Source organism: Heterodontus francisci, chromosome 32 (genome assembly GCF_036365525.1).
Source record: "Heterodontus francisci isolate sHetFra1 chromosome 32, sHetFra1.hap1, whole genome shotgun sequence".
Taxonomy (NCBI): domain Eukaryota; kingdom Metazoa; phylum Chordata; class Chondrichthyes; order Heterodontiformes; family Heterodontidae; genus Heterodontus; species Heterodontus francisci.
In genome coordinates this window covers 14,471,953-14,493,898 of record NC_090402.1, presented here as the reverse complement: position 1 = coordinate 14,493,898, position 21,946 = coordinate 14,471,953, and the positions used below count along the sequence as shown (strand labels likewise).

The window sequence follows — 21,946 nt, the reverse complement described above, 5'->3', positions numbered from 1 at the left end:
GAATGATGAATGTACCAGAAGGCATTACACAGTTGTTTAGATGCACACACAGTCAAACTTAAGAAGGAAGCCACCTGCAGGAGTGAAGAGACTTCACTGCAAATCTAAATACAGCAATGATTCAGTCAGCCAAAAATAGCTTTAACAATGGACCAACAATCTATCCCAAAGCTGACAAGTCTGATAGCAAGAAATCAGCTGAGTGGCAGTGGGGCAATACAAGTGTTCTCAGTGCCCCAGGCTAGGAAAGGGAAAAGTCAAGGGTCTCTAGGGTACGTGAATAGGGTGGGAAAATGGAGTTATGAACATAAGGCCATAAGAAATAAAAGCAGCAGTAGGCTATTCGGCCCCTCAAGCCTGCTCCACCATTCGATAAGATCATGGCTGAACTTCTACATCAACTCTACTTTCCCACCTTATCCCTTCACATCGTGCCCCTAAAAAAATCTAGCAATCTCAGTCTTGAATATACTCATTGACTGAAAACCCATAGCCCTCTGGGATAGAGAATTCCAAAGAATTACAGCCCTCTGAGTGAGGAAGCTTTTCCTTATCTCAGTCCTAAATGGCCGTCCCTTATCCTGAGACTGTGACCCCTAGTTGTAGACTCTACAGCCAGGGAAACAGTATCAGGATCTACACTGTCAAGCCCTTGAAGAATTTTATACGTTTCAATGAGATCACCTCTCATTCTTCAAAACTCCAGAGAATATAAGTCCATTCTACTTAATCTATCCTCACAGTCTTCTCATACCAGAAATGAATCTAGCGAATCTTTGTTGCACCCTTCTGCTTTTCTATTTTTCCTACCAAAGGGGATAATTTCACACTTCCCCACATTATACTCCATTTGCCATCTTGTTGTTCAATCACTTAACCAGTCTCCTCCTCACAGCTTACTTCCCACATAGCTTTGTATAATCAGTAAACTTGGATATATTATACGATGTCCCCTCATCTTAGTCACTGATATAGATTGTAAATTGCTGAGACTCAAGCACCCATCCTTGCGGCACTCCACTAGTTACACCCTACCAACCCGAAAATGACCCGTTAATTCTTCCTCTGCTTTCTGTCTGTTAACCATTCCTCAATCCATGCAAATATATTACCCCCAATCCCATGAGCCCTAATGTTATGCAACAATCTCCTGCGTGGCACTGTTACAGTCAGGTGAGGAGGGGGTCGCTTCTCTTGCTTTTCCTCTTATTTGACCGCAACAGGGTTTATTCCTTTTTAAACCGTGGTTGTGCTTACCACCTCAGTGGTTGTTTCACCTTTTACCTTTAATGTGATCATGAAAGAACCAGTCAGACAGGTTTTCTTGAGTTTGAACAAGAAAGAGGTGAGTTTATTATACTTATCAAAACCAGATTTAAAAATAATAAAAAATATGCTACACATTCACACAAAAATCACACACACACACAAATAGATTACAGAGTGGAAAGTAGGTTTTGTGGTTGGATTAAAGTCCAGAATAAATGAAACTTAAATACACAGTCTGTGAGCTTGGATGATTTGGTGGTCTTGCGGTTGAAGTTGTATTCTTGACTGGTCAAAGTGGATATAGCATATTTTCACTTTGTGCCTGGCCAATGGCTCAAGGTTTTCTTGGAGACAGACTTGTAGGTGTCTCTCTTCCCCTGGTTTCTGACTGCGGCAGTTTGTATGCCTGGAGAATCCACAGTTGCAGACAGTTTTCAAACAATGTTTTCTGGAGAGGGAGAGACAGGGAGGTACACAGCCTTCTCTGCTGCTGCACACTCAGTTACTGCTAGTCTTTTTGTGTGCAACAAAACTCCCAGTTTTATACAGCCTGGGGAGACGGTCACATGGTTTTCTCAATCCCCTTTGTTTTTAATGAGCTCCAAAGCCTAAAAGCCCAAAACCCCTCTCAGGTGGTATTGTCAGTGTTTACCCCCTGGGGGGATGTCTCCACTCATGAATGCAAGATGGCTACAAATGGCCTGCTAACGAGGGTGATTTGGATAATCTACTCAGTTAACTAAAGCATTGTCCTGGCTGGGCTTCTTGTTAGACTTGTGTCTCGAATTCGATGTTCTGTATGTGAGGTATTTCAGATGCAAATTATGGTGGCCATCCTGGCTGCCAGTTTTTTTTTTAAAGTTAACTGTAGGAATTTCTCCATTCAAAGTCTAATATAAATTTCCAACTGATGAATTAATATTTCTCATTTGGCACACTGTGTTTTCTTGACAGGCACCTTACTGAATGCCCTCTGAAAATCCAAATATACTACATCCACTGTTTCCCCCGATCTACCCTGCTAGTTACACGCTCAAAACTGGAAAAAGTTTGTCAAACATGATTTCCCTTTCATAAAACCTTGATGACTCTGCCTAATCAGGTTGTGATTTTCTAAGTGCCCTGTTACCATGTCCTTAATAATAGATTCCAGCATTTTCCCTACCATTGAAGTCAGGCTAACTGTACTAAAGTTCCACTTTCCCTTTCCTGCCTTCCTTGAACAGTCGGGTTACATTTGTTACCTTCCAACTCACAGAGGCCGTTCCAGAATCAAAGAAACTCCGGAAGATTAAAACCAATGCATTCACTGGGGCGAATTTTACAGTGCCCCGACATTGGGGGTTGTGGCAAGGGTGGGGGGTGGGGGGGCAGAAAATGCCTCCGGGAAAGGCCCGCTTTGAGCTTTGACGCCAGGAAGGCCTGGCCCGATATTGATGGCAGCGGCGAGGCTTCGTGGCAGCATCCCCCCGCTGCTCAGCAACGGGAGCAGAATTAACATATTTTTTAAAAAGAATTAATGACTTAGCTGCTCCCATCATCCGTTCCACTCCAATACTGTTGCCGGTGACTGGCACTCCGGAGATCCAAGACGTAACACTGGTGGGGAGGGGGGAGCGGGTAGATATTTCAATGCGGGAGGGGGGAGGTGGGGTCAAACTGATATGACTGATGTAGGGGATGGTGGGAAGGGTTAAAGATAAAAGTTTGTGAACTTTGGGGGAGGGGGAGGGGGAGGTCAGGCACACAAGGTTAGTATTTGTGGGGTGGGGAGAGGGCAAGGAATGAATTGTTTGGATATTAGGGGGTGGTGGGAGAGGTACTGGAAACATTTATTTAATATTTTTAGATAAATTTAATGCAATATCTCCTTAAAAATTAAAATTGTAATGTAGGGCTCAAAGCCCTTTAAAAATGGCGTCGGCGCCTGCGCAGTCAGTCCACCTGGGCCATTTAAATGAGCTGCCACACTGAATATCACAGTGGCTCCGCGACGAGCTTGCTGCCAAGATCGTCAGCGAGCTTATAAATTCCAGCCCACTATCTCTGCAGTCCCAAAACCCTGATGCAGGCCATCAGGTCCAGAGGATTTGTTAGTTTTTTGTCCCATTAATTTCTTCAGTACTTTTTCTTTGCTAATAATAAAGTCTAGAGGTAACAAAGGCATGGATGAGCAAACAAGCTGAGGCAGGGACAGAGCCAGACTGTTATGGAGGTGAAAGCAGGCCGTCTTGGTGATGATACGGACATGTAGTTGGAAGCTCATCTCAGAGTCAAATATGACACCAAAGCTGTGAACAGTCTGGCTCAGCCTGAGAGAGTTGCTGAGGAAAGATATGGAATTTGGTCGTTAGGGAATGGATCTTGTGGCCGGGATATTAGACATATAAAACAAGAATCTGATACACTTTCAAAGATAACATTAAAACTTCTAAGGAAAGCTTTTTAAAGGGCACTAGCCATGAATATCACTAGTTCTGGAAAATTACCATTTAAACTGGTAAATAAATAAATTTTCTTTTAAGAGGTATATGTTGAATGACCCTTTAAATATTCCCAATTTTCTCTCCAAGGAGCTGTTTCATGCAGGGTTTTGAATCCAGTAGTGTTCTAATAACTTGCTCTAAAGCCTGCCCTTCACATGCGATCTTTGCTAGTGAGTGCCAAGCAGACTCCGTTCCAGGGCTCTGCTGACATTTAGATCTGTGCACTAACTTTGAAAGACCACTGGACCATGATCAGAAGAGGAAACCCTGGCTTATTCATTCCTTCTCTAGCCCAGGGATGCTCAGACCATGCAAACTCACTGACTAGCGCCACAATTGAGATCAATGAGCTCAGCACTGTCTAGGGTTTGAAACTGGGACCTTCCAGGTCTGTATGGCATCCAAGCCAATTGAGGGCATTCCAAAATATAATTTTTACAAACACATTGACATAGCTTTCAGCAAAATGTTACATCTGGTCCCTTCAGGAAAATGTCATTAAGACAAAAAAACACATTTTTTCAGTTCATTTCCACCGAAACTATCAAAAGGGAGGTCAAACAGAGACTCTTCAAAAATGCACATGCCCAGGCTAAATTCTTTTATGTAGTGATTAATTCTTAGAGTTAATTTTTAAAAATCAGCTACATACAAATCAGTTCACGTCACATGAGCAATATATAAAAATAATTTTAAAAACAGTAAACATTACTATGAAACTTGATGTATCACAAACCTATCCAAAAAAAAAAAATGATTCACTGCATCTCTGTGTAACAGCACAATGGATCAACTGGAAGTTTGTCTTTTCTGGGCTTGCTGCCATAAAATGTATCAAATTTTCTCCCATTTTTTCTCATCCTGATTTTTTTAAATTACCTGTTTAGGTTTGTTTCCTGCTCCAGGCCTTGGCTGCAACCCCACGAACTTAACAGACCTCTCATGTTTCCATAAAAAAGAAACTAACATGTTCGTGAGTTAGAGTATTTAAATAACTGGAAATCACAGTCTGAATTAGAAGCCTGCAATCATTTGTGTATTCAGCAGGCATATATTTAAATTAAAGCTATCAGTGCTGGATAGTCATGTGTTTCAAGCTAAAGTATGGTCTAGTTTCAAAAAAAAAATTCCAATTGTATCTGAAAAGTCAGGATTTCTACTTGTCTAATGGCACTGTATGTAAATGCACAATGTGCTCTAGCATCTAGCCATAAAAACCAGGGGCTTCTGAGTTCACATCCAAGGTTTGTGCTAAGTTCGGTGATTTCAGCTGGGATAGGCGCTGCTGGCACTACAATTAACATCAACACATTGGTCTCGGGAGAGGAAAATCAGCTAGAATTCCTGATTGCTATTCAGTGAACCTCTGCTGGTGTATGCCAGTGTTTGCTCTTCTGCATGATCAAGCAACTGACCTTGTCTCTGGACTCTTTCAGTGCCATATGAGCTGAATACAAGGAGGCAAATGAGATCAGATTGTTAAGAAGAATCACTCCTCATTTCCTGGGTCCTGCTCAGTGCCTTCCTTCGATAATGAGTGGGATGGGTGATCAAAATCGCATCCCACTGTATGTTGATGTGATAAAGTGTTGCTCCACCAACTTAAGGTCTCAAGAATATTTTATCAGAACTAAAACTAGGATGCCTACAAATTAATAACTGTCAACCCCTGATTTGTTTTGCAACTGTCTTAACTTCTCTTGTGATTATCATGCTTTAAAGTTTTAATGACAGCAAAAAATTAGATACTTTGCAATGATCACGAGTTTTATGACTTGTGATATACTGATAAGTTGTTAAACAGTGCTTTCATCAGTGTACACTTATTTTTCACTAATATAACGGTGCATCTGTTCACATTGTATAAACATGAAAACAAGGTCCTGCAGACAAATTTAAAAGGGAAATTCTGTCAGTAATTAAACTTGACCTTCCTGGGACTGTTCTTTCAAAATTAATCCTTTGGGCGAAAAATTGGATTAGGCTGATAATCGGGCACATGCGGTGGCAATACATTATTAATCAGTGTCCATTCGTAGCGATGCAGACAGCATGCACACTTTGTGCTGCCTGTTAATTTAAGTGATAGTAGCATGCAGCCCAGCATTAAATGGTTGCAAGCCACAGCAGAGAGCCCAATGTCATGCGAAGCTAGCACCACTTTATGTGGGCCTGCACTGCTTAAAGCCTGATTGTACCTCCTAAAGGAGGTCCAATTTGGTTGGAGCAGCTGCTTGAACTAGTGGAATGGAAAGGGCACAACAGGCCAGAGTGTGTGCCCCTAGGTTCTCCTATGCAACACTGGAGGCCATGGTGCATGTGGTGGACAGGAGGAGTGAGGTCCTCCTCCCTCAGGGGGCCAGGAAGACTGCCAGATAGACATTATGAAGGCAGTAGAGGAGGAAAACTGTTGCAGTCAATGCCAATAGTCTCGCTCCAAGGACCTGGGTGCAGTGCTGTAAAACATTTAATGATCTCACAGGAGTGGTTAAGGTCAGTGAATGCATCTTCACATTTCATATCCTTATAAATGAATCACTAACCACACACACTGCTCCATTCATCACAGCTTTCACTCATCTACAGTCTCTATTAGGCCTGCTCGGGTCTGCAAACGAAACCCAAACCGAGCCCGCCAGAACCACATCTCACCTCAAGCCCGACCCGGCCCGACTCCTTCCATTTTCTCCCGCGCCCGACCAGATCATCAGTCAACCTACCTTCCGTTTTTCACTTTGTTGCTGATCTGCACAAACTTAAAATAACTGTAACAAAACCACCTTTCTAGTCCAAAAATTACATTAACGAGAGCCACTTACCTGAGGTTGTGACAGAGCATGTCCGCCCCGGTCCGACCCGACCAGAGTGTGAATGCCGGACCCGGAGGTGCGACCCGACCCAAACCCGACACATTGTCGGGTCCCATCAGGTTTGGGTTGGGTAGCCGGCCTTTAATGACTCATACACAACATTCATTGCTTCCCCTCACCTTCACACATTCATCACACTTCTGCAAGCCTCACACTCATTTCACAGCTTGTACACACTGCCAGCTAGTGAACTGTTGACGGCCATTATCCAAACACATGGCAGCACAGTTCCCTCTCTCTTGCAGAACAAGCTGACCGATAGGCAACAGCACCTAATTGGTGGGAGATAGGCATGGCTGTTTGCCCTCATACTCATGGAGAAGACTGGCATCATTGGCCAGCACTGGGATTGAAGTCATAGAGTATGAAGATATGTTCCTACCAAATCTATCTCCCCACATCCAACTTCTCCCTCATCCCATCATTGCTTCTGATTGCAAAGGCAATTCGGGATGGGCAACAAATGCTGGCCTTGCCAGCGATGCTCACATCCTGTTCCCTCACCCCCAACCCTATCTGTGTGCCTTTATCCTTTCAGATACCCAAGAACCGCCACTTGGTCAACAACTGGTGTGGCAACCTGAAGTGCAAGAGGAACAAGGCACCGATGAAGAAGAAACACAGTCACTCGATCTCACATTCACAGTCACCAGCTCAGGTGCTGGCACTGCACAAACTTTAGAGAGTAGCACGAGGTGGGACCTGCATGTGATGAGTCACCAGGCAGGAGTGCGCTGCAGCCAGAGCAGGGGGAAACCACAGCAGAGGTGCCAGCTCCTCAGAACGTAAGGCGCAAATGAGTTCTGCTGGAGAGAACTCAGATGAGGACTTTGATGGGGAGGCTTACAGAAAAAGGCTGATGAGCATGCACACAGAAATGCTTGGTGCACTGGCAGGCCTGCCAGAAAGCCTACCATCACTATCAAGGCACAGGGAGGAGTCCGGCTCCAACTTGGCACAGGGCGTTGCTCAGAGCTTGGAACCCATCCTTTCCAGCATTGAAGTGGTGGCCAACCCTATGGGAACACTTGTGAATCCAACCATGATGCAGCGTCTAATTGCTGATTTTGCAGCTTCCATTCTTGTAGCACAAGAAGAAGCCACCCAATGCCTGAGTGCTGCAGTTTGACTGAGGTCATCATGGCTGCGGATATAAGTGTTCAGGGTCTCACAGCAGCTCAGCAATCTGTAGATTACTCGGTTTGCTGAGCTGCTGCCCCGGGGGAAGATCTTGGCAGTGCCCCCAATAGGCCCACAAATGGGCAGTTAATTATGCCAAATGGTTACCTGCCACTGCCAGACGGGTAGCCTCTGCCAGTGATAACCCGCTTCTGAGAAGATCAGCTATGAAGAGAGACTGAAAAGGCTAGGCTTGTTTTCCTTAGGGCAGAGAAGGCTGAGGGGGGGACCTGATTGAGGTATACAAAATTATGAAGGGCATAGATAGGGTAGATAGGAAGAACTTTTTTCCCTTAGCGGAGGTGTCGATAACCAGGGGGCATAGATTTAAGGCAAGGGGCAGGAGGTTTACAGGGAATTTGAGGAAAAAAAATTTCACCCAGAGGGTGGTTGGAATCTGGAACACACTGCCTGAAGGGGTGGTAGAGGCAGGAACCCTTACAACTTTTAAGAAACATCTAGATGAGCACTTGAAATGCCATAGCATACAGGGCTATGGGCAAGTGCTGGAAAATGGGATTAGAATAAATAGGTGCTTGATGGCTGGCTCAGACACAATGGCCGAAGGGCCTGTTTCTGTGCTGTATAACGCTATGACTCTTAACATTTAAGAAGTATTTAGTTGAGCATTTGAAACACCATCGCATACAAGACTGCGGGCCAAATAAAGATGTGATTGCAGAACAAGGTGAGGTGCGGACAAAGAAGAAATGATGATTGAAAGGATGTTCCTTATGAAAAGCATCTAACAGCAAGGTCTTAAATATTCAGCTCTGTGCTATTAAAAAGTGAGATGACACAGATTACAAGTTTTGACTCCTCCGTCAGGCATCCTTTCTTTTGCAGTTTGTTTGCATGCATTTGCTCTTCAGTTGTGAGGGCAAGCAAGCAGAAAGCCTGGGATTTCTTCATAAAATGTGTCACTGAAGTAAACTGGGCCAGTGCTTCCTTCCCAATGTAAAATATAGCATTTGAGACAGAAAATTCATCCAGTAGCTGATAAAACTCATCAAAAGCATTGCTAATTGATCTGAGGAAGCTCACAACAAAATACATTACAACATTCCTAACCACCTTATCTACCTGTGCTGCTGCCTTCAGTGATCTAAGGACAAGCACCCTCTGAGCCTCTGTACTCCCTAGGGTCCTACCATCCATTTTATATTCCATTGCCTTGTTTGACCTCCCAAAGTGCATCACCTCACATTTCTCAGGATTAAACTCCATTTGCCACTGCTCTGCCCACCTTAGCAGCGCATCTATATCGTCCTGTAATCTAAGGCTTTCCTCCTCACTATTTACAATACCACCAATTTTCGTGATAAAGTCATGGAATGGTTACAGTGCAAAAGGCCCGTTGAGCCTGTGCCAGCTTTCTACAAGAGCAATTTAGCTAGTCCCACTCCCCCGACCTCCCCCCTAGCCCTGCAAATTTTTATCCATCAGGCGCTTATCCAATTCTCTTTTGAAAGCCACAATTGAATTTGTCTCCACCACTCTTTCGGGCAGTGAATTCCAGGTCGTAAAAAAGTTTTTCCTCATGTTGCCTTTGGTTCTTTTGTCAATCTTTTGGCAGCCGACAGAAGAATGCTGATGTGCACAATGAAATACTTAGTGCCTATGCTACCCTTCTAGGTCCAGAGCTGCTAGAAGTCATCCTCCAGGCTATCTGCAGTCTCCTCCACTGAAAGTCAGCAGCCTTCCACCAGCCATGCTGCAGCTACTGATATAGCATTGTGTAGGAACACTAGCACAGGTAAAAGCACATGGAACACAGGCACCAAGGCAATGTACAAGGGTTCTGATGGAAGGTCATCAACCTGAAACGTTAACTCTGCTTTTCTCTCCACAGATGCTGCCTGACCTGCTGAATATTTCCAGCATTTTCTGTTTTTGTTGTGAATGTACAAGGGTGATTGGTTGACTTTTGTATGCAACATAGGTTCAACTGTATGAGGTTAAGGGAGTGTTGAACTCCCAAACGGCACCACTAGCATTAAATCAGTATGAATCTGCCTGTTCTGCATACTTCCGGCGGATGTTCCTGTGGGACGTGAATGCCCTCACCAGTATGGCGTCCAGTGCAATTCGTCCCACCAGTATGTGCATGCGCTGTGGATGCCATTTTGGAGCTCCGAGGGCATGCATAGCCCCTATAAAATAGGGCACAAATTATTCCAATTTCTCGCTCAATGTGTACAAATAAAGGAAGTGGGAGGCCTGGGAAAACATAAGAAAATGAATGAGATGGAAAACTTGGAAAACTCAGGGTCAGGTGTGAAATTAAAACAGGTTTGGAAACGAGGATGCGGCTAAAGTCTTAATTGCTAAAGCCAATGTTCAGACAAGAGGGTTGTAGAGTGTCCAGTAGATGAGATATTGTTTTAAAAATGTATTCAGCTTCACTGGAACAATGCCTGAGATCAGAGTGGGAATGGGAAGGGAAGTTAAAATGACCAGCCACAGGTAGCTCGGGGCCACATTTGTGGACAGAAAGGAGGTTTTTAGCAAAGTGGTTACCTAATCTGCATTTGGTCTCCCCTTTAATGTCTTAATGTCTCTCCAATACATGACTGAGGTTAGATCACTTTGCTTATGATTCCTCTTTGGTTTTGTCTTTCAGTTATTTGTATATTATAAGCCCTCCCCTTTTGCTGATTGAATTAGAACACCTGCCCTCTTATTTTTCAGTTTTGAAGGGCCACACCCAAAACCTTAATCCCCACAGACACTGAGTTGTTGTCTTCCCAGCATTGTGTGCTTTTCAAACATTTACAGAGTTGTGCTTTTAACTATATATGGGGTGTAAATATGTTGGATAAATTACACGTTTATGCATTGGAACATAGAAACACTTTGCCCCTTGAACCTGTTCCACCCACATTCATGGCTGATCTGCGACCTAACTCCAGAAATACACCTTTGCCCCATATCCCCTAATAGGTTTAATTAGCAGAAATCTATCAATCTCAGACTTAAAATGAACAATTAACCAAGAATCAATTGCCATTTGCACAAGGGTTCCAAACTTCTACCAGCCTTTGTATCAACAAATATTTCCTAACTTCACTCCTGAAAGATCTGGCTTTAATTTTTAGGCTATGTTCCACAGTCTTAGACTTCCCAAACAACAGACTAGTTTCTCTCTACCTACCCTATAAGTTCCCCTTAATATCTTGAAAACTTCAATCCAATCACCTGTTAATCTTTTAAATTCCAAGGAATACAATTCTACTTTGGGTAATTTCTCCACAGAACTTAATCCTTGGAGTCCAGGTATCATTCTAGTAAACGTACACTGCACTCCCTCCAAGGCCAATATGTTCTTTCTAAGGTTTAGTGACCGTAACTGAACACAGCACTCCAGCTAAGGTCTAACCAGCGTTTTGATTAGCTGCAGCATGACCTCTAATCCTTTGTATTCTGGTCCCCTATATATAAAGGCCAGCATTCTATTAGCCTTTTTGATTATTTTTTGTGCCTGTCCATGATATTTTAATTATCTATGTACTTGGGCCCCCAAGTCGCTTTGGACCGCCACTGCTTCTAGCTTTGCACCACTTAGAAAGAATTCTGTTCTATCCTTTTTAGGTCCAAAGTGGATGACCTTATATTTGCCTATAGTGACACACATTCAGCACAGTTTAGCCCATTCACTTAATCTTTTAATATCCCTTTGTAATTTTATGCTTCCATCTGCACTGCTTGCAATGCTGCCCTTCTTTGTGTCATCAGGTAACTCGGATATGTGCCTCTCTATCCCATTATCTAAGTTCCTAATAAATACCATGAATAGTTAAGGCCCTAACACAGGTTCCTATGGGATGGCACTAGTCACTTCCTGCCAATTAGAGTACCAGTCCATTATCCATACTCTTTGTTCCCTGTTGCTCAGCCAATCTCTTAATCAAGTCAGTAATGTGCCCTCAATTCCATGAGCTTCAACTTTTGCTAACAGTCTCTTATGAAGGACTCTATCAAATGCCTTCTGGAAGTTCATATAAATAACATCCAGAGACATTGCCTTGTCTGCTACTTTAAGTCACCTTTTTAAATAAATTCAAACAGATTCGTTTGGCATGACCTACCCTTTACAAATTCATGCTACTTCTCTTTGATCTGCTGGAAAATTTTCAAGGTGTTTAGTCGCTCTATCCTTAGATATAGACTCTAGTAATTTTCCAACAACAGATGTTAGGCTAACCAGTCTATGGTTCCCTGGTTTACCTCTCTCAACTTTCTAAATAGCAGAGTGACATACTTTTATGTCAACTAACCCTAAGGAATTGTTAAAGTTTCAGCAAAATGGTACCTGTACAAAAGTAATTACAATAGTCTGAATGATCCTGTACATCACAAAGGAACATTCTTCAATGCTATTCAGTTATAGTGTACTTAAACAAGAACGTATTAATTTAATGATTAGTAAAGCACACAGTTGCTATGAATCGTCAATTTTTCTGCTACTGAACAACAGAACAATAAAAGCCAATGCTGCCTATAAGTACAGCGTCCTTTACTTGTCCTGCAGTTTCCAGTTCTGGAAAGGCTGAAACAGTATAGGTTTGACAACTGGCCACTGCTGAAGAAAGCTTCTTTGCTAGCAACACCACACTGAAGGGGCTGACTGGCTAATATAATCTCATGCATGAAGGAGTCTTGGGATGGTGTATGCAGTTGGGTTGAATTTCTTTTCTGTACTTTGGAACTACAGTGTTCAGCCAATCAGGATGCTGTAGTAGCAAAGGCTGCAATTAATATAATTGAAAGTAATATAGATAATTGTTTCAATCCCATGTGAGAAGTTACTCAACAGAAGGCTGCATAGTCGGTCACATACATTTATTGTAAACACAAACCAACTGGCATGCATCACTCTGTACTGTAGATTAATAACTGAACAGGATTATGTTGCAAAACTGTGAGAAGTTTGAAGAGTTCAGCTAACTTCATAACCTCCGAGAGCAAAGCCTGTTCAGTTTGCAATTACTCAAATCCTGAGTTTGGTGCAGACTTTTTTAAATAGCAAAAAATTCTGTTTTTCATCTTTTTGAAGTCCTCCCACTAGACTTTTACCACGAGTTCTGATATTTTTTTTCTGGTCTCTTTATGGCTACTAGGTTGTTTGATGAAGCTCATCATATAACTGAAAAGGGTCACTTTACAAAATTCAACTGCCCAAAATGTAAGCTACATTCTCAAAGCCCAGCGGAAACAATCACAGCGTATCTTACATTTAAGTAATCGTTGTAAATAGACTTACATGCTTTTCGTCAATAGATTCAGCTGCTTTTGTGATTCCGTCAAGACACTTGCCAATGATGGGGATGACTTGTCTGTCTACCTCAGAAAATGTCTTCATTGATTCACCAATTCTGAGTATTCTTCTTTCATCCAGATCTTGAATTTTCTGAAATTAAAAATATGTTCAATAATAAAATAGTTAAATTAATAAATTTTCTGCACTTACTACATGGCAAACTAAAACCCTGGAAGAACCAGTGTGTTTGGTGTATTGTCCATTGCTTAATTACCTAGAGGATCTGTTTTCTAATTATACTGAAAACCTCATCATAACAGCAATCTGATTCAATCATTTAAAAGCCTGGAGGGCAAATCAGTGCTATTGTAATTTAATGAAAATATGTATTGGCTAAAGATCATGACACATCAATTATTCTATTGATCCATTTGTTGTAATTCATAGTTGTCATTTTGTTCCTGGGTATCTACATTAATCATCCAGAGACAATCTAAATTTGGATCTGAATTTTTACCTATTTACTAAAGCTAAAATTGCACTCCTCCAAGTTAAAAACTTTTTATTTTAAAATGTGGATGATTGGTGAACAATGAGTCCTTTATCACCTCAAAGGAAACACTGCAATTCTAGAGATGAAGTCTTTTTGATTTTTATCTTCTTCCATCAGAAGAAACACAAATGAATGCACATTTTTCAACTTGCTGTATCTGATACATTTAGGATTAGTAAGGTTTCAATATCGATAATGTATTAGAACTTTAAAGTCACACTTGTATATAATGAAGATCACAAAATATTTCCTTAAACTTCAAACAAGAGAATCAACACAAGGTTTCAGGCATATATCACGGTAAATATACATAATATAATGACTCAAAGAGGTAGTCATGCAACTCACAAGAACTAGTTTTATTTTCTTTATAAAAACAGTTGGAAATACACACAGTCTACCAACACCGGAGAAGGAAAAGATTAATTCTTCAGTATTTTCATTTTTATTTCAGATTCTAAGCATTTGCAAGTTTTTCCTTTTTATTCCTCCTCAATTAGAGTCATAGAGTTTAGAGAGTTTTACAGTAAATTAGTAACTTTATTCTTCTGGTTATCTTGAAGTTACAGGACAGATTACACTACACTCAACTAGCAAGACAGACAGACAGACTTTGAGTCCAGTAATATTGCAGGAATTACTGAGAAAGACTCGGGGGCGAGTAAATCAGTTATGCTGCTGGTTCTTCATAGCTCAATGAAAAGAAAGCAAAGCATTTCCTCTCTAAGCACCCCTCTTCATCCTGAGTTCAGAGGGTCTTCCCTCAACTCCTCCCCCACTTTGAACCATTCTAACTTTTCTCGCATTCACAGAGACACTCTTTCCCTCCTCATTCCAGTATAAGAGGCACTGTTTGCCATCTCCACCATTCCCCAGCTCTTCACTGCTTTCAGCAAACCCCTCTCCCTCAAGCTCACAGTGAACTTTTCTCATTGCTCGTCCTGGGTTCAGGCTGTTAATGATTATTCCCTGACTTGGAAAAGATCAGGAATTTTCCATCACAGCACAGAAAATCTGTTTCCAGAGCGAATCAACAGTGTCACGTGTGAGCTGGAACCATCAGTGCCAGTGAGGAAAGTATCAAGCAGCTCTGCAGCAGTGATCTACCAACTAAATCTGCTGGGGAAACAAATCTGCTGTTACTAAGCAAACATAGACTCCAAGAGCTGATTTGCTACCAAATAGGATGAAAAATGTGAACATTTTGCATAAATGTGTATACTTGTCAACGCTGCTCTGTGATGCCTGAAGTGCAACAACCACTCTACGGTGTGTTCTGTATGCAAAATTTTATATACTTATTTTTAAAATAATTTTTTGGAAAATGTTAAATTGGCGATCAAAGAAATGCACTGTTCTCTGACTAATTTACAATATTGCATCTTTATATAACCTAAAATAACCACATTCCAACTTACCCGGAATATGTTTGGTATGTTTGTGTAATAATGCTCATGTTGTTCCTTATTAAAGTTCTGCAGAGCACTGGAATAGTCTCCCATACTATCAGATGCCATCTGCTTTCGGGTATAGGCCTGCTGCCGTGCCTGTTCAGAAATATTCACAAACAATAAATTGGTCAATAATGCTGTACTTGAATTTCCATACTATCTGTTAGTGCATTTTCTCACAATGACGGCATTTTCAATTTCTCAGCAAATAATTATCAAAGATGGCTTGTAAAACTAAAAGCCAGCAAATGTAGGGTGGAAGAAAGAAACAAAGGTTATGCCCTTCAGAAATGCAGGAAAGTTAGTGAAAACGTGAAATAAAAGATAAAAGGAAAACAAAAATAAAAGGAGTGTAAACATCAATAAATTTACACGGGACATTTTGAGAATAAAGATCTGTGGATAAGGCAGCATTCTATAGTGATTGGTGAGTACCTACAGGCTTTTTCTGGTGGTCTCAGCTTTTCTTAGAAAACCAATGCATTCTGAAGGCACCACATTAAATCTGTATCAACTCAATTTATTACTCTAGAATCTAAATGATGGAAAAAAATTAATGATGAGTTTAAATTGTCAATTACTATTATAATTGCAGTTGTTCCCTTCATGACCACTTAATACCCACATAGGGACCACATACTGTGTTGTGAATGGGGTGACCTGTACTCTGTAGTTGAAACATACGAATGCAGGTTTCCAATTCTTTGACTTGTACTGCAAGGCTGATTTGTGAGTAGTGCGGATAAAAAGCCAGTCTTTTTTCATTCAATTCAGTGTATTTCTCTGATGGATAAATTTACCATATGATATTGTACTGATAAATATTAGTTATTAGGTCCCCTGCTCTGTACTTTGCTCACTGATCTGAGTGAGGGTGGCAGTGGGAGTACAATCATTGGCCTCATTATCATGCGATAGGGAGGGCTTAAAAAAAGCCAGCTTAATTTCCCAATCTGATCACTACTTGGTGAACCTTGCTGAAAGAGCGCATGTGTGGATTACATGCAAGAACAGGACTGGTCTTGGTTGTGATATCCCACACAGTCCAGTAGCCTGACATCGCTCACTGTCTAGGCTCACAGAAGATAGCTAGCTATTGACATGAGATAATAGAGGGGTCCTGCTGTTCATGGAACCACACCTCAACATGACACACTGCCAAAAGGAGAGGAACAGAACGGGACAAGAAAAAAACAGTTCAATTCAGGTAATTATTGGCAGTGGCGATTGGTGTATAAAACTTCTCCTGTGCAATCAGGGATGGACGATAAATGCTGGCCTTGCCAATGATGCTCACATCCCATGAATGTATAAAAAGAATTAGTACACATAAATACTGACGCACAATATAAATGTAATAACTATCAATGAATTGTGGAGAAAACTCATTTATTAATTGCAAACCTCTTGGTTATAACACACTTTTCTGCCCAGCTACAGCAGAAGTTGAATTGAAGTTAAATGTTATTCAAACCTCCTTAAAATACTCCAATAAAAAAGTAACCTTACAAGGTATGGTAGTATAGTAGTTATAGCACTGGACTAGTAATCCAGAGGCTTGGACCAATGGTCCACCGACATGAGTTCAAATCTCACCATCGCAGCTGGGAAGTTAAATTCAGTTAAATTCAATAAATCTGAAATAAAAAACTAGTTTGAGCAATGGTGACCATGAATCTACTGAATTGCCATAGAAACCCATTTGGTTCATTCATGCCCTTTAGGGAAGCAAAACTGCCACCCATACCCTGTCTGGCCAATATAGAATCATAGAATAGTTGCAGCACAGAAGGAGGCCAAACGGCCAGTTATGCCTGTGCCATCTCTGGAAGAGCAACTCGCCTACTCCCACTCCCCTGTCTTTTCCCTGCAGCCCTGAATTTTCTTTTGCTTCTGATAGTTATCCAATTCTCTTTTGAAGGCCTCCATTGAATCTGCCTCCACCACACTCTCAGGCATGGAATTCCAGATCCTAACCATGCACTGCATAAAAAGGTTTTTCCTCATGTCACCGTTGCTTCTTTTGTCAATCAACGTAAATCAGTGTCCTCTGGTTCTTGACCCTTCCGCCGACAGGAACAGTTTCGCCCTGTCTACTCTCTACAGACCACATAATTTTGTAAACCTCCATCAAACCTCTTTATCTTCTCTAAGGAGAACAGCCCCAGCTTCTCCAATTGATCCACATATCTGAAGTTCCTTATCCCTGGGACCATGCTCGTGAATCTTTTCTGCACCCTCTCTAATGCCTTCACATCCTTCCTAAAGTGCTGTGCCCAGAACTGAACACAATACTCCAGTGGAGGCCAAACCAGGGTTTTACACAGGCTCATCATAACTTCCTTGCTTTTTGTACTTTATGCCTTTATTTATAAAGCCCAGGATCTCGTATGCTTTATTAACTGTTTTCTCAACCTGCCCTGCCAGATTCAACGGTTTGTGCACATATACCTACAGGTCCCTCTGCTCCTGAACCCTTATTAGAATTGTAGCCTTTATTTTATATTGACTCTCCTCATTCTTCCTACCTAAAGGAATCACTTCTCATTTCTCCACATTAAATTTTCATCTACCAGTTGGTTTAGTCCTCTTGAACTTTATCACTATACTCCTCAAACCTCACAGTTCACAACACTTCCAGGTTTTGCATCATCCGCAAATTTTGAAATTTTTCCCAATACAACAAAGTCTAAGTCATCAATATAAGTCAAGAAAAGCAATGGTCCTAACACTGACCCCTGGGGAACTCCAGCATATAGCGTCCTCCAGTCCGAAAAACAACTGCTCACCACTACTCTATGTTTCCTGTCACTTAGCGAACTTCGTATCCATGCTGCCACTTGTCCCTTTTATTCCATGGGCTTTAACTTTGCTGACAAGCCTGTTATGTGGCATTTTATCAAAACTTTTGATACACCACATCAACTGCATTACCCTCACCAACTCTCTGTTACCTCATCAAAAAACTCATGCAAGTTAGTGAAACACAATTTGCCCTTAACAAATCTGTGCTGGCTTTCCTTAATAAGTCCACATTTGTCCAAGTGACTGTTAATTTTGTCCCAAATTATTGTTTCTAAAGGCTTTCCCACCACCGAGATTAAACTGACTGGTCTGGTTGCTGAGCTTTTCCTTGCACCTTTTCTTGAACAAAGGTGCTACATTTGCGATTGTCCAGTCCTCTGTCACCACCCCTATATCTAAGGAGGACTGAAAGATTATGGCCAGTGCCTCTGCAATTTCCACCCCTACTTCCCTCAGTATATGTCACTCCGGACTCACAAAAATGTGGCTGATCCTTAATCGTCCTCTGAAATGGCCTAGCAAGCCATTCAGGTGGATCAAACCACTACAAGAAACAATAATAAAACCAGACAGATCATCTGGCATTGATCTAGGCACTGGACGCCATTGAGGCACACCCTGCCCAGTCAACCCTGCAAAGTCCTCCTCACTAACATCTGGGAACTTGCACCAAAATTGGGAGGGCTGTCCCACAGACTGGTCAAAGAACAGCCTGACATAATCATACTCACACAATCATATCTTTCAACCCATGTCCCAGACTTCTCCATCACCATCTCTAGGTATATTCTGTCCCACTGGCAGGACAGACCCACCAGAGGTGGCGGAAGAGTGGGATATAGTTAGTAGGGAATGGCCTTGCGAGTCCTCAACATTGAATGTGAACCCAATGAAGTCTCATGGCATCAGATACCATGTGCCACCATTCCTCTGCTGATAAATCAGTACTCCGCCACATTGGAAACCAGCTGGAAGAAGCACTGAGGTTAAGTTTAGTTTAGTTTAGAGATACAGCACTGAAACAGGCCCTTCGGCCCACCGAGTCTGTGCCGACCATCAACCACCCATTTATACTAATCCTACACTAATCCCATATTCCTACCACATCCCCACCTGTCCCTATATTTCCCTACAAGAGCACAAAATGAACTTAGGGTCGGGGACTTCAATGTCCATCACCAAGAGTGGCTTGGTAGCACTACTACTGACCGAGCTGTCCAAGTCCTGAAGGACAAAGCTGCCAGAGTGGGCCTGCAGCAAGTGGTGAGGGAACTAACATAGGGAAAAACCTACCTGACCTCATCCTCCCTCTCACAGATGTATCTGTCCATGACAGTATTGGTAGGAATCACTACCTTGTGAAGAATAAAGTCCCAACTTCACACCAAGGATCCCCTCCATCATATTGTGTGGTACTACCACCATGTGAAATGGGATAGATTCAGAACACATCTACCAATTCAAAATAGGACAGCCATGAGGCACTGATGGTCTTTAGTAACAGCATAATTGTATACCACCACAACCTGTAACCTCATGGCCCGGCATATCCTTCACTCTACCATTACTATCAAGCCAGGGGACCAATCCTGGTACAATAAGAAGTGTAGGAAAGCTTGCCAGGAGCAGCAGCAGGCATACCTAAACATGAGGTGCCAAACTGGTGAGGCTACAACACAGGATTACATTCTTGCTCAGCAGATGCAGCATGCTATAACAGAGCTAAATAATTCCACAACCCTTGGCAGAACCCTTAGGTGTATTGACAAGCAGAGAGATCTGACGGTACAGATCCACAGGTCACTGAAAGTGGCAACGCAGGTGGATAAGGTAATCAAGAAGGCATACGGCATGCTTGCCTTTATCAGTCGGGGCGCAGAGTATAAAAATTGGCAAGTCATGCTGCAGCTGTACAGAACCTTAGTTAGGCCACACTTAGAATATTGCATGCAATTCTGGTCGCCACACTACCAGAAGGACGTGGAGGCTTTGGAGAGGGTACAGAAGAGGTTTACCAGGATGTTGCCTGGTCTGGAGGGCATTAGCTATGAGGAGAGGTTGGATAAACTCGGATTGTTTTCACTGGAACGACGGAGGTGGAGGGGCAACATGATAGAGGTTTACAAAGTTATGAGCGACATGGATAGAGTGGATAGTCAGAAGCTTTTTCCCAGGGTGGAAAAGTCAGTTACTAGGGGACATAGGTTTAAGGTGAGAGGGGCAAAGTTTAGAGGGGATGTGCGAGGTAAGTTCTTTACACAGAGGGTGGTGAGTGCCTGGAACTTGCTGCCGGGAGAAGGTGGTGGAAGCAGGTACGATAGCAACGTTTAAGAGGCACCTTGACAAATACATGAATAGGATGGGAATAGAGGGATACGGTCCCTGGAAGTGCAGAAGGAGTTAGTTTAGGCAGGCATCAAGATCGGCGCAGGCTTGGAAGGCCGAATGGCCTGTTCCTGTGCTGTACTGTTCTTTGTTCACCAACGGATCAGATCGAAGCTCTGCAGTCCCGTCACATCCACTCGTGAATGATGGTGGGTAATTAAAAAACAGAGGAGGAGATGACTATGGGTTGGATTTAATGGACCCCTGGAGATGGGCTAGGAGATGTGGAGGCTCACAGATTTGTGACGGGAGGCTGGGGTGTGCGGGCTGGAAAGCCTGTCACTTTCCGATCACTCCGCGATAAGGTCCAGGGCAGGAAAAGCCGAAGATGGCCTTCCTACCCAGAGCCCAATTGAGGGCCTTAAGTGGCCAATTATTAGCAACTTAAGGGCCTCTTCCCACTGCCTCTGGAATTAAACCAGCAGCGGGGAGGACTCCGCCACGCGGTGAGATCGCCCTGTGAAACGAGGCGACCTTTCTGCGGGCTTGGGGAGGAGTGTCCACAGTGGGCAATCTGTGGCCCACACAGGGCCTTTGGCGGCAAAGGCTGCACCTCTGGTAACATCACCCTCCGCCCTCATCACTCACTCTCCCCACCCCTCCCTTATCATCAGGGCCTGCCGGACAGGCCCCGGTGACCCTGTCTCACTTACCTCCTCTCCGGGTCTCCAGCTCTGGGCCTGCTCCTAGGCCCAGTGCAGTACCGGCATGACCACCGCTCTCAGTGGCACTGCCAATACGATTGAGCTATCGGCCCTTTGATTGGCTGGCAGCTCTGTGAGGTGGGATTCCTGTCCCGGAGATCCTGGCACCGGGCATTTAAGTGCTTGAGTGACGTTAACTCGCGCTGTGGGGGTCTCCGAAAGGCCAAGGTGGCGCTCCTTTGCGTCCTGGCACCAGGAGCACCGCTGGCACGACTAATTCCAGCCCTACATGTCCATCCCCATCCTCAATGACAGTGCAGCCCAGCACATGAGTGCAAAAGGTAAGGCTGAAGTATTTACAACCATCTTCAGCCAGAAATGCTGCATGGACAATTTGATTCATTCTAGGTGATATCAACAAATGGCTGAAGGCACCGGATAAAGCAAAGGCTATGGGCCCTGATAATATCTCAGGTGCAGAACTGAAGTTTTGAGCTTCTGAACTAATTGTCCCCTTACACAATCAGTTGCAGTGTCGCTACAACACTGGCATCTACCCAACAATGGGGAAAATTGCTCAGGTATGTCCTGTCCAAAAAAAAGCAGGACAAATCCAGCCAATTACCACCCCATCAGTCTACTCTCAATCATCAGCAAAGTGATGGAAGGTGTCGTCAACAGTGTTATCAAGCAACACTTACTCAGCAACAATCTGATAACCGATGCTCAGTTCTTCCAGGGGCACTCAGCTCCTGACCTCATTACAGCCTTGGTCCAAACATGGACAAAATAGCTGAATTCCAAAGGTGAGGGGAGAGTGACTGACCTTGACATCAAGGCAGCGTTTGACTGAGTATGGTACAAAGAAGCCCTAGCAAAACTGAAATCAATGGGAATCAGAGTAAAATTCTCCACTGGTTGGAGTCATATCTAGCAAAAAGAAAGATGGTTGTGGTTGTTGGAGGTCAATCATCTCAGCTCCAGGACATTGTGGCAGGAGTATCTCAGGGTCGTGTCCTTGGCCCAACCATCTTCAGCTGCTTC

General features: G+C 43.0%; 1 protein-coding gene across 8 annotated transcripts in view; it reads right to left on the bottom strand.

Moving 5' to 3' along the window:
• The window catches only part of fnbp1b (formin binding protein 1b), a 308,796-nt gene that overhangs the window by 84,900 nt on the left and 201,950 nt on the right, over positions 1 to 21,946 (bottom strand). For all 8 annotated transcript variants that reach the window (XM_068012288.1, XM_068012286.1, XM_068012284.1 and 5 more), the window contains exons 7-8: positions 15,036 to 15,164; positions 13,068 to 13,214 (exon numbers count right to left, since the gene is read on the bottom strand). In XM_068012288.1, coding sequence (XP_067868389.1) covers positions 13,068 to 13,214; positions 15,036 to 15,164 — 276 coding nt within the window. The remainder of the gene's footprint in view (positions 1 to 13,067; positions 13,215 to 15,035; positions 15,165 to 21,946) is intronic.